The sequence below is a fragment of the Ustilaginoidea virens genome, chromosome 1 (assembly GCF_000687475.1).
Source record: "Ustilaginoidea virens chromosome 1, complete sequence".
Taxonomy (NCBI): Eukaryota; Fungi; Ascomycota; class Sordariomycetes; order Hypocreales; family Clavicipitaceae; genus Ustilaginoidea; species Ustilaginoidea virens.
The window spans coordinates 6,633,187-6,644,767 of NC_057316.1; the positions used below are offsets into that span (position 1 = coordinate 6,633,187).

Here is an 11,581-nt window from a genome sequence, read left to right on the forward strand (position 1 = left end):
CCGGGTGCTGTGTTGGAGTGGGCACAGCAAATGACGACGAGACTAGACTTGAGCCAGCTGTTGGCCAGCCGAGAGCCAGCCGAGAGCCAAACCTGCAAATGCTAGCAGAGAACTCTCTGCCTGGTTTTTTGTAAGTCTATATCCGCAGCAGCAGCGGCGGTGCGTGCAGTCATTAGTAAGTCGCTCGTCCAGACGCGTAGGCACCAGCTAGCCCGTATTGGCATGAGGTTATCCATCCATCCATCCATTCATCCATTCATCATCATCCATCCCATCCATCCCATCCATCCCATCCATCCCATCCATCCCATCCATCCCATCCATCCCATCCATCCCATCCATCCCATCCATCCCATCCATCCCATCCATCCCCTGGCTCCTCACCGCACCCGCGTGGCTGTGGGAAGAACTTCTCCTGGCGGGCGTCTGTTTTAAGGTTTGAGAAAGCTAACAAACTTCGGCGATACCACGGGCTGCCGCCTCTTGTCCCGCCAAGCCAGGAGGTTGATGACGCCGGTGTCAGTGGTGTGTGGTGGGTGCCCCAAGCCAAGCTGCCACCTCACCTGCAAGATGCAGTATGCGGTTTCCGCATGCCCAGTCCTGATGAATCGTGACAACGACCAACTACGGAGCACTACTTCGTGAGTCTGCGAGTCCGTCCTGATCGCGGGACCACGGGAAACCAGTCACTGTGCCCTTGAAACTTGCCATGTTCTCAAAAGCAAAAGAGTTTCTTTGACTCGCCAGAACACACACATGATACACAGCTAAGCTAGTGCAATGCAGGTTACTTGTTGCCTCTACGTCAAGGGAGAAACGAAACGCAAGCCACGCTGCGCCGCCGAGATGCCCATCGCCAACGAGAAAATGGATCGAGCCAGCGCCATCCAATACTGACTCCTCCTCGATGGCTGCTCCCCGAGCCACGTGTGCAACAAGATTCTTGCGGCAGCAGCAGATGGATTGTTGTTTATGGTTTCCGCCGCTGTGGTTCAAAGTCCGCATAATGAAGGGTGACGATGACGAATGAATGGCCATTGCCCAACGCCAACTTTAGAGCTCGGTTGTTTGCCGACCCCGAGCCCCACCCGTAACCCCTTGACTCCTCTGTCTGTCATCTGCGGCGCAGGATTGGGAACTGCTCCGAACTCTTACTCGTCGATCCAGCAAAGTCTAAATCTACTCGATGGCCATGGCGATGGTCCTCCGTCGCACTAGCAGATCGGAACCATACGCCTGGGCCACGCCAACTCGAACTTGGCTGGAGCTAGCACCTAGCGCTCCTAGCTGCAAGCCCCGTTTGATACTGCCTGACCCCCCAGGCCCGTTTCTTTTCGGCCCATGGGAGCGAGGCGGAGACCGTTCCGAGCAGTACGTAGTACCCAGAAGAGGCTAGAAGACGAAAGAGGGAAAAAAAAAACAAATACAGCCCCCTTTTGCACAGGCTTGGCCGGACACGCGCCAGGTGCACAGCAGGCTTGCCCCGAAATCGACCCAATACCACACAATACGACACAATACAACACAATGGCTTTGAAAGCCTCGCCGTCGTTGCTGCGGCCGCTGCGTTGGTCGCCCCTCGTCGGCCGCGCGCCACGCTCGCCCTCGTCACCGCTCGACCGGCTCGCTCACCGCGTCTACTCAGCCTCGACCCACGATGCCCCTCCGCCCCCTTTACTGCAAAAGCTCAAGGCCGACCTGAAGCACGCCATGCGGGCCAAGGACGCGCCGCGGCTGTCCGTTCTGCGCGCAATCATGTCTGCCAGCCTCAACGCCTCTAAAACCTCGAGCCCCGTCCGGACCGACGTCCAGCTCGTGGCCCTGATGCGGCGGATCCAGAAGAGCGTTCAGGACGCCGCGGCGGACGCTGAAAACGCGGGCCGGGACGACCTCGTCCGCAAGGAGGCGGACCAGCTCAGGGTTCTGGACGAGTATCTGGCCGGCAGCGGCGTGCGGACCGTGGACGAGGCAGAGCTGCGAAGCCTGGTGCACGAGGCCGTTGAGGCTTCCAGGGGCGCGGGGACGGCGACCAAGTCGCTCGTGGGCGACGTCATGAAGCGGCTCGCGGTGGCTTTGGAGGGCAAGGATGTCGACAGGAAGGCGGTTGCCGACATGGTGAGGCACGCCGTCGGCGCATGATGCGGCTGCGTGAAGCGGCTGCTTTGGGCGTCGCCCGGCCTGAACACTCCGGCCTATATTAACGCGGAACCTGTACAACAGCAAAACAACTCTGCACTCGTCAATGCTGAGCATGTCCTCTGCCGGGAGCAGCAGGAAGTGATGGAAGCTACTACTTTGAATGCCTTGTGCATTGTGCGTCATCATTATCATCATCTGGGACATGTTGAACCGTCGAGCCAGCCACTCAACGTACGATTTCAATGTCCGTCCGCTCCCCAACGTCTGTCTCTTTCTCCTCGGCTCCTTCCTTACCTCCCTGTTTGAGCTTGACCCCGTCACCAGCTCCGTTATCCAGCCTCGCCGCCGCAGAATGCAGCCAGGGGCTCCACTTCCCAAACGTTCCCGAACCGCAGAACCCGCCGGCGGATGAAACCGCAAGCGAGCGATATCGCGAGACAGTAATGACTCACCCGCCCCAATCACAGCGGCACACTGCACGGCTTGAATATCACGTCCGTTCCGACGGCAAAGTGCAAAGGGTGCACAGTCTCTTTTTCCGAGCCAGCCGTCGACGCATCTCCCCCTTCTCTCCACCTTGTCCACCTAGCAACCCCCAAGCCGCAGTCGCCCCGCCCCTGAAAGACTCCCTGATCCATCCGCAAGTGAAGCTCTGTGAAGCTCTGTTTCGAAAACATGAATCGCGCCAATATTAGCTCTGGGTCAGCTTTTGAAGCAGAGATTGGCTATTCCCGCGCAGTCATTGTAGATGACTGGATCATGGTATCAGGAACCACGGGGTAAGTCAAGTGTCACAGTATACGAAGCCAAAGCCGAGCCGCCCTTGCTTGGTGTGGGCATGACGCTTTTTTCGTGCAACCATGAAGGAAAGAGAGGGAAGGGGGTAAAATTGGGCTTCAACTTTGCGAGTATCCATTTGCCGCCGGGTTTCCCGCACTGACAGGCCCGCAGGTACGACTACGCGAGCGGCAGGATATCAGACGACGTAGCGCAGCAAGCCGAGCAGACCCTGGTCAACATCAGCGAGGCGTTGGAGAAGGCCGGGTCCTCCATGGCAGACGTGGTGCGCGTGCACTACATGCTGCCAGACAGGAACGACTTCCCCAAGACGTGGCCGGTGCTGAGGAAGTGGTTCGGGGACGTGAAGCCGGCGGCAACCATGACGCAGGCGGCCTTGATGAAGGAGGAGATGAAGATCGAGGTGGAGGTGACGGCTAGGAAGGGCAGCGGACACGGAGCAGCACGAGGGTAGATGTTTGTTGCCGAGATTGGCGCCAGGGGCAAGGCAAGTCTTGTATTTGATGCGTATCAGGAACGGAGCCATCACATCAGGTGTGTGTGTGTGTGCCACCGCTTGTTAGAAATACACGATGCAGCTTCAATAGGCCATGGGGGCCACGACGGCTCCCACAGCAAAGGTGGTGGCGATGGTGACGACGCTGGACGTGGACAGGAGCGAGATGCCGCTGATGCCGTGGCCGGAGGTGCAGCCACCGGCCAGCCGGGACCCGACGGCCATCAGCAGCCCGCCCGCCAAGGCCAGCGCCGGCGAGACCTGCGCCGGCGGGACCTGCGCCCGCTGGGCAGCATCGGCCGCGGCGGCCGCCAGCCCCGGCGCCAGCTGCAGCAGGGCCCAGGCGCCGGCCGCGACGCCCGAGGCAAACGCCACGCCGGCGTAGGAGGCAGCCGGCGCCGCCGCCCCCCCGAGCAGCCGGCACGCCAGGCCGCCGGCCTCCTCGAACGACGCCGACACGCCGACCAGCGACCCGCGCGCCAGCACGCTGACCAGCTGCGCGCCGCCGATGAGCAGGCCCCCCCTCGCGCCGGGGCCGGCCGGCGTGCGCAGCGCCGTGGCGGCGACGGCGACGGCGCACGCGCCCTCCAGCAGCAGCAGGGCCGCCGCGTCCGTCACGCCCAGCCGGTCGCTCACCGTGCCCGGCAGCGGCCGCACGCCGCGCCGATCCCGCAGCCGCGCCACGGCCTTGGCGCCCACGCCGGACCAGAGCATCCCCCCGGCCGCGGCGCCGGCCAGCGCGAGCAGCCCGCTGCGCGCCCCGCCGGCCAGCTGGGCGTACAGCGTGCCGGGGCACGAGCCCGCCAGCGCCATGCCCGCGCCGAGCAGAGCCCCGCCGATGATGTTGCCGTCGTACGGGGAGAAGAGGCCCAGCGGCGACGAGGACCGCGGCGCCGCGTCGAGCAAGCCTAGGCGTTTGGCGAGAGCGCAGATGGCGCTGCACACCCGCCCTCGGAGTCAGACGCTGCAAAAACGACGTGGATGACGACGACGACGACGACGACATGTTCAACACAGGTGGGCTCTGCGTCTTGCGCCAGCTGGAGAAAGCAGCTGGAAGGCAGGGCAGGCAGGGGGAGGAAAGCAAAGGCAGGCACTCACGCGCTCGTGGCAGTGGCAGTCAAAAACGCCTGCATCATGTGCCAGTTCTCGAATCTCAGCTGCGAAACCACCACGCTCGGCTCGTGGAAGCCCGCAGCCGCCATGGCGGCGCCAAACGCGGCGCCCGACAACACAGAGGCAGCCATGGAATAGAAAAGTAGCTGCGATTACAGCTCTCGGCCGGCTCCTCGGGGAGGCTTAGGAAGGCGGGGGGAGGAGGGTGGGCTGGTCTCGCGGCGATTTACAATACCACGGGCGAGGATCGTGGGCATGTCCTGACGGTGATTTTTTTTTTCTTTTTTTCCTTCTTTGTCATTTCCAGTCCGGCGGCGATGACAAGCCGGCGGCGATATATAGCAGAATTAATTCTACCCCCCGTCGAGCTAGCTAGCCGAACGTCCCCGCGAAAAAGCATATCGGATCGGAAGGGGGCGGTACGATGAGTCCAGTTCGGGCTTGACTCACGGGGTCTAGAACCTTACTAGGCGTTGGGCGCATGTGCCCGCGCTTCGGGGTCTACTGAAGCGACGTATGGGACACTATTCAACTCTAAACAGGTCATTTCGGGGGAGCAAAGTAGGGTCGGCCTTCGGGGGGGGGGGGGGTTATTGCTTGGGCCCTCCCTTGCTGTCGTCGGAGACCGTGGCTGCGTTTGTCGTCTTTTTTTTGGCATCGTCTTTCGGTTCCCTCCTCTATTTCATATCTTCTCCTTTTTTTCATTTTTCTCATCTCTTTTCTTTCCTTTTCTTTCCTTGTTCCCTTTTCTCCCCTCTTCTTCTTCTTCTTCTTCTTCCTTTCTTCTCCTCCTCCTCTTCTCTTGTGTGTGCGTGTGTCGGCGACTTCAGGCTTGCCATCTCGCAAGATGGTGTCATCAGCCCGCTTCTGCAAACGGCTGGCTCGGCGGCTGGTCGCGGCCTGCACACGAGATTGCAGGCAGGCCAGGCCTCTTGGCCCAAATACCGTCCGTCGTCGGGGTCCCCAAGGGCGCCTAGCCCAGATGGTTTGCTGGATCCCGGCCCTCACCAGGCCTCTCCCCCCCCCCCCCCCCCTCTCTTCGGCATCCACGTCGGCGACCACTGATCCAGGCTGTCGGATAACAGGTCCCAGGTGGCCGGGGCCCGAGACATGTGCCGCCGGTAATACGAGCTAAGCGTGGGGCATTCCAAGGCCACGGGCCCATTGCCACGAGTTGTTTGTGCGGAAGGAAAGTCGTAGTCAACCAGGGCGCCAGATGACCGTCGAGTGCATATCGCATTGCATCGGTCATGCTGGCATTGTCGCTTCGCCTCGCCCAACCAAGTCCCTCCACGAACCAGCCAATAGTTGCGCGGGCCAAGAAATCCGACGTCCCTGTCGCGTGCCTTCCGTGCCTTCCCCGCGCGGATCCCGCCTGCCAACTCAGCGCTCTCGGCGCCCAAAGTACCCGGCACCAGGTCACATGTGCCTACCTCCTAACCTCATATCCCTGGGTACCTGCCTAACCTACTTTAGGTACAGGTACCCGAGGTCACTAGACGGAGGGAGTCTGCAGCTCGGGTTCTGGTTTCGGCCTGAGCTTGGCTCCGTGAGTCCGTATCATCTTTGGCGACGCGTTTCGCTGCGACGTGCCCAGCCCTTGCGCCAGCTTCCTCGACGTCGGGGGATAAGACATCGGTAGCTTCTCGTCTGCTCGGCATCAGCCCGTCGCGCTGCCTCTGTCTGCATAATCGCAGCGCATCATTCCTCGTCGCCCGCCACCGCGCCGCCACCGCCCGCCATGCCGCGTCTCCTCCATGTCCAGAAGACGGACGGCAAGCCCGGCCAGGTCTACTATCCGTAAGCCCGTCTCATCACCCAACCAACCCATCTCGTGGGCAAAGGGGGGTAAGAAGAAGCAAAGAAAGAAAGAAAGAAAGAAAGAAAGAAAAAGCACCCACGCTCTGACCACCATCAGCATCAAGATCAAAGAGGTCCCCATGCCCAAAGTCGGGCCCAGCCAGGTCCTGGTGCGCATGGAGGCTGCCGCCCTCAACCACCGAGACCTCTTCATCCGCCGGCGTCTGTACCCCGCCATCTCGTTCGACACCCCCCTCCTGGCCGACGGCTACGGCACCGTCGCCAAGGTCGGGTCCGCGGTCAAGCGCAAGGCGCTGCTCCACGCGCCCGTGCTGCTCAGCCCGACGCTCGCGTGGGCGTCCGACCCCACGGGCCCGGAGACGGGCGCCGTCGTCATCCCCGGCGCCTCGGCCGCCACGGCAGCCGGCTGCGCCCAAGACTACGCCCTCGTCCACGAGGACGACGTCGTCCCGGCCCCGCCTCACCTTGGCCCCGCCGAGGCCGCCGCCCTGCCTCTCGCCGGCCTGACCGCCTGGAGGGCCCTCGTCACCAAGAGCGCCAACGCGCAGGCCGGTCGCAACATCCTCATCACCGGCGTCGGGGGCGGCGTGGCCCTCCAGGCCCTCCAGTTCGCCGTCGCGCTCGGCTGCAACGTCTACGTCACCTCGGGCGACCAGGCCAAGATCGACCGGGCCAGGCAGATGGGCGCCCGGGACGGCGTCGTGTACAAGCTCGACGGCTGGGAGCGCCGGCTGAAGGACCTCCTCCCGCCCCACAGGCCCTTCGTCGACGCCGTCATTGACGGCGCGGGCGGCGACATCGTCTCCAGGTCCTGCAAGCTGCTCAAGCCGGGGGGCGTGATATCGCAGTACGGCATGACGGCCGGGCCCAGGATGGAGTGGCCCATGCAGGCTGTCCTCATGAACATTGAGCTGCGCGGCTCCACCCTGGGGTCCATGAAGGAATTTAGAGACATGGTCGCCTTTGTCAATTACCGCAAGATCCGCCCTGTTGTCAGCAAGACGGTCAAGGGGCTGGGCAATCTGGACGAGATTGACGAGCTGTTTAGGGTCATGGATGCCGGCGCGCAATTTGGCAAGCTGGTGATTGAAATCAATGACCATTCCAAATCCAAGCTGTGAATACGAATTACGAATTACGAGAATCACGACTCACGAATCACGAATCCCGAATCACGAATCACGAATTCAGATAACGTGAGCGTCGGCACATCAAAAACAGGTTGGATGCAGTGTACGATTTTTTCCACATCGTCACAGACAGTAAAGACGAATCCAGATGAAGAAAAATGCCAAGGTGCCGATACACTTTGGGATTTGATGTAACTTATGTAACTTTAAGCTAAATTTGGAAAAATGCTAGCCCAAAACGCCGTGACTGCCCGCTCATTGCATGGATATCCTCGTCCAGTACCACGTAACGACGCCAATATGATACGATACATACAAAATGGTAACCAACGATATCCCCAGAGCATTCGGGAAAGAGAACAACGAAAAAAGAAAAAGAAAGAAAGAAAATGAAGGGGATTTAAAAAAAAAAAAAAAAAAAAGGCCTTACTCTGAAGACTTCTTTCGCTTCTTCTTTGGCCTGTCCTCCTCTGGAGGTATAAACTCGGCCTCTCTCTCCTTTGCCTTCTCCTCCTTTCGCAGCTGTTGCTTCTCCTTGCGCTCTTCCTTGACCGCCCTCTCCTTGGCCTGCTTGCCCAAAAAGTACTCTCCGCTCTCAATCTGCTTGTCGACCTTGCTCTTCTCGGGCGCAGGCGGGAACGGCGTGTACACCTTCTTGGCCTTGTCGGTGACCTTGTGGGGAACGCGACGGCGGCTGAGCGTCTTCCTCTTGAAGTTGGGCAGGAACCGGTCCCAGCTTTCGTTGGCAAGCTCCGGGTCCTTGGAGAGCTCCTTCTTGATCATCAGCTCCTTGATGTGGTAGATTGGGTGCACGTTGTTCATGCAGTCCTCCACGATTCTCCGAATCTCCTTGAGGCCCTTGTAGCCACCCATGGCACAGACGGTGTTTCCGTGAACGAGAATGTACGTTTCCGTCAGGAGCTCGAGCGCCTTCAAGGTCGAGCCGTTGGGTCCCAGTATTCTCTGCCGTCGCTTCACGAACCGGTCTTTGCTGCCCACCAAGTTTCGGATCTTGATGACATCGCACGCTACGCCGTCGTCGAGGATCTTGACGGCTTGGGGGGCGGGGACGCTTCGGGCCAGGAGTTTGATGAGGTCGCGGGCGTTTAGAATGGCCGCGGGGTCAAACGTCTTTCTGGTTGTCTTGACCGTCATGGCGCCCTCGACCAGGTCCAGGGTGCAGGCAATCCCGTGTTTCTCCAGAGACTTGGTGACCAGAGGCCAGGCCTCTTTCAAGTAGACTTCGCGGTACTTGGGAAACAGCGTGACGAAAGAGGACTCTTCGCTAAAAGTGCCTCCTGTGTTGTCCTTTGGGGTGAAGGTTTCAATCTTCCACTTGTCAATGTCATCCGTGTCCCACGGCTTTTCTTTTTCGTGCGTGGAAGGCATCTTGGTGCGGTGGTCTCGCGGAATGTCTTTGCACAATCCACAGCGTGAACGTGAATGTGAATGTGAACGTGAACGTGACTCGTGAATAAGGCCTGTTAATACAAGTACAAGGTCCAGAGCAATCGTTATCCACGTTGCTGATTGGACTCGTGATTGCTGTGATTTCGACGTCTCCAAGACAAAAGCTCGAAAGGAAAAAAAGAGAAAAATATCAATCTCCAGGTGTGGGGCCGGTGTTGCAAAGGAAAAAGAAAAAAAATGGACTCCGCTATCCCCGCCCCCACCGTGCGTACAACAGCACCTACCCGGATGCATGAATTCTCCATTGCGATTGACGACTTGCCAATACCACGGTGACCAAATCTCATCTCGACACGTCGCCACGGCCAGCAACTGCATCCAACATGTCAAAGGCCAAGGGCGCTGCCGGCGCCGTCGATCAAATCGTCAAATTGATTGTGGGAGCAGGTCAGGCGAGTCCCAGCCCCCCGGTTGGTCCAGCGCTGGGAAGTAAGGGTGTCAAGTCGATGGACTTTTGCAAGGTGCGAAGAAAAGAAAAAAAACATACCCCCAAACCCCCAGTCTTGATGCCAGTGGGATTACAACGCACAAGTGGCTGACAGAGAAGCCGGTTGCTTGACAGGAGTTTAATGCTAGAACGGCACACATCACACCCGGCACGCCGATGCCCTGTCGGGTTACCGTACGCCCCGACCGCTCGTTCCATTTTGACGTGAGGACACCGCAGACGTCATGGCTCCTCCTCAACGCGGTGGATGCGCCCAGGGGAAAGAAGGGAAACAGGAAGGGAGCGGGCAAGCCTGGTCATGAGAAGGTCGGAACCATCAGCTTGAAGCACGTCTACGAAATCGCCAAGATCAAGCATACAGAACTTCGGATGTCCGGCCTGTCGTTGGAAGGCTTGTGTAGGTCAGTCATCTACCAGGCCAAGTCGGTCGGGATCGAGGTGGTGGCATAAGGAGCAGTACTATGAGGGTAGGCCGAGATGTGTCATGTCTACCATGATCACGGGGGATTACCAGCCCCCTGTTGAAGAAGCATGGAGGAGTTGCTTGTGAGACTAGGTATCCGGAGACGAAGCGATGAAACGTGCAATAGAAGATGGCATGCATCAAGTATACTACAGAGGACACAAGGTGCAATATCAGAAACCTACCGTTTCGCTGGCTCACGCTACACTCCGGAAAACCGTCTGCGGAATCACGCCACGCCACGTTCCTCGACATCACGACAACCCAGCCTGGGCGGCCCCTCAATACGGCGTGGATGTGGACGACGAGGATGAGAAAAATTCCATCCACAGCTTTATGGTAGCTTGCACCGCAGCCAGCAGTTTGCCTTGATAATCAAATTGACTGCATCAAGTGGAGCTTGGGGGGGTGTTTCCACCTATCTGGCGCTTGACAAGCCTGACAACTTCCTGGTGACAACAAGACGGTGTTCAAGATGGCTTCGGCGGGCTGTAGCGAGGCAATTTGCTTGCATGACGATGCAACTTTGCCGTCCTGGTGGTTCTAACGACTACTCCGTGCGTGAGGTTGATTTGGCGGGTTATTGATTGGGTTGACAGGTTCCAGAAAAGAAGCACGTCACCACCGCTCTGCTAGGCAAGTGAACAGTCAGCATAGGCGCGTAGGGTTTGGGCAGCAGCAATCTCGGTCAATACATAACATTATCCTACTGTCCGCTGCCGTTAGGGCTATTACCTCCCAAGTTGGTAGCCATCCTCGTCACACTCTCGGGTTCTCCCTCCGAGAGCGGACTTGGTTAGGTGTTTTCGGCGCGCATCACAGAACCTACCAGCCTTAGGTAGGTACGTACCTTACCTAGTACGTCCCGCGTCTTTTAAAAGTGGCGACCCTGTGGATATCTCAGCAGTCCTGACAGCGCTCAGCCACCGCCAGGTCGCATGGAGGTACTTCTCCAACATTATTGCCTCGAGTGTCCGTGTCGAATTGGTGTGGGGGTTTACAAGACGAGCTGGCATCGTCGAGGGAGCGGGTCGACGGGTTTCAGGAAATGTCGCCAATCATGCATGGTTGGTACATTTATCGGGCAAGCAATATAATGTGGATGAAGTAGTGCATAAAAATCTTAACGGCTACAACGACCCTTGCCAGGGCCATTGCGTATCCGCAGGAAGCATTGACTGGTGCCAGAAGATGACATGTGGATCGATAAGGGATGACGCGGCGAGCCCAAGCCCCGGAAGGCCTCCCTAGTGCAGCTGGACGTTTGCAGGACCCGGTGCCAGGTACCTTACATGTACCTTGCCATCGACCCAGAATTTTGGTGTGGCTGTACCCGGAACTTTCTCTGACAGTTCCACAGTTCCACACTTTCGCAGCTCCGCAGTACAGTTGAGAAAGCAAGGCCACGAGTCCCGCAGAGAACTGGCCGTCTTTTGGATTGATCCCTGCCATTACGCGATGGCCCTAGTGGCAGCCTAATAACAAATATCTGCTCGTGGACTTACGTATCCGAGGACTGCCCGCCTACGGAATACAGACGTGCCTGTTGCCAGGGCTAGACATTGATGATTGGCCGGACGCACTGCAGTCTCCGATCTCCGAGGCGTGGAAACTGAGAAAGGCTCAACGGGTAGAAGAGGTTGTGTTGTGCCTGTGGTGACGGGCGGCGGTCCCGGGTAGCGCTTCGATTAAGGTTACGA

General features: G+C 58.9%; 7 protein-coding genes across 7 annotated transcripts; 5 read left to right on the forward strand and 2 right to left on the reverse strand.

The window, feature by feature from the left end:
* Positions 1-1,527: 1,527 nt before the first annotated feature.
* UV8b_01528 (uncharacterized protein) lies at positions 1,528-2,139 on the forward strand (the record flags this gene model as incomplete). The annotated part of the gene is made up of 1 exon (XM_043139026.1): positions 1,528-2,139. One exon carries the CDS (start codon positions 1,528-1,530, stop codon positions 2,137-2,139), a length of 612 nt encoding a protein of 203 aa, XP_042994960.1.
* A 675-nt stretch (positions 2,140-2,814) lies between these two features.
* UV8b_01529 (uncharacterized protein) lies at positions 2,815-3,391 on the forward strand (the record flags this gene model as incomplete). The annotated part of the gene is made up of 2 exons (XM_043139027.1): positions 2,815-2,918; positions 3,091-3,391. The coding sequence occupies 2 exons, from the start codon at positions 2,815-2,817 to the stop codon at positions 3,389-3,391; spliced, it is 405 nt and encodes a 134-aa protein (XP_042994961.1).
* A 126-nt stretch (positions 3,392-3,517) lies between these two features.
* Positions 3,518-4,680, reverse strand: UV8b_01530 (uncharacterized protein; the record flags this gene model as incomplete). The annotated part of the gene is made up of 2 exons (XM_043139028.1): positions 3,518-4,370; positions 4,535-4,680. 2 exons carry the CDS (start codon positions 4,678-4,680, stop codon positions 3,518-3,520), a joined length of 999 nt encoding a protein of 332 aa, XP_042994962.1.
* Positions 4,681-6,290: 1,610 nt separating this feature from the next.
* On the forward strand, positions 6,291-7,491 carry UV8b_01531 (uncharacterized protein; the record flags this gene model as incomplete). Its single annotated transcript, XM_043139029.1, has 2 exons — positions 6,291-6,349; positions 6,468-7,491. 2 exons carry the CDS (start codon positions 6,291-6,293, stop codon positions 7,489-7,491), a joined length of 1,083 nt encoding a protein of 360 aa, XP_042994963.1.
* A 435-nt stretch (positions 7,492-7,926) lies between these two features.
* Positions 7,927-8,889, reverse strand: UV8b_01532 (uncharacterized protein; the record flags this gene model as incomplete). Its single annotated transcript, XM_043139030.1, has 1 exon — positions 7,927-8,889. The coding sequence occupies one exon, from the start codon at positions 8,887-8,889 to the stop codon at positions 7,927-7,929; it is 963 nt and encodes a 320-aa protein (XP_042994964.1).
* A 404-nt stretch (positions 8,890-9,293) lies between these two features.
* UV8b_01533 (uncharacterized protein) lies at positions 9,294-9,868 on the forward strand (the record flags this gene model as incomplete). Its single annotated transcript, XM_043139031.1, has 2 exons — positions 9,294-9,431; positions 9,533-9,868. The coding sequence occupies 2 exons, from the start codon at positions 9,294-9,296 to the stop codon at positions 9,866-9,868; spliced, it is 474 nt and encodes a 157-aa protein (XP_042994965.1).
* A 124-nt stretch (positions 9,869-9,992) lies between these two features.
* UV8b_01534 (uncharacterized protein) lies at positions 9,993-10,253 on the forward strand (the record flags this gene model as incomplete). The annotated part of the gene is made up of 1 exon (XM_043139032.1): positions 9,993-10,253. One exon carries the CDS (start codon positions 9,993-9,995, stop codon positions 10,251-10,253), a length of 261 nt encoding a protein of 86 aa, XP_042994966.1.
* Positions 10,254-11,581: the final 1,328 nt, after the last annotated feature.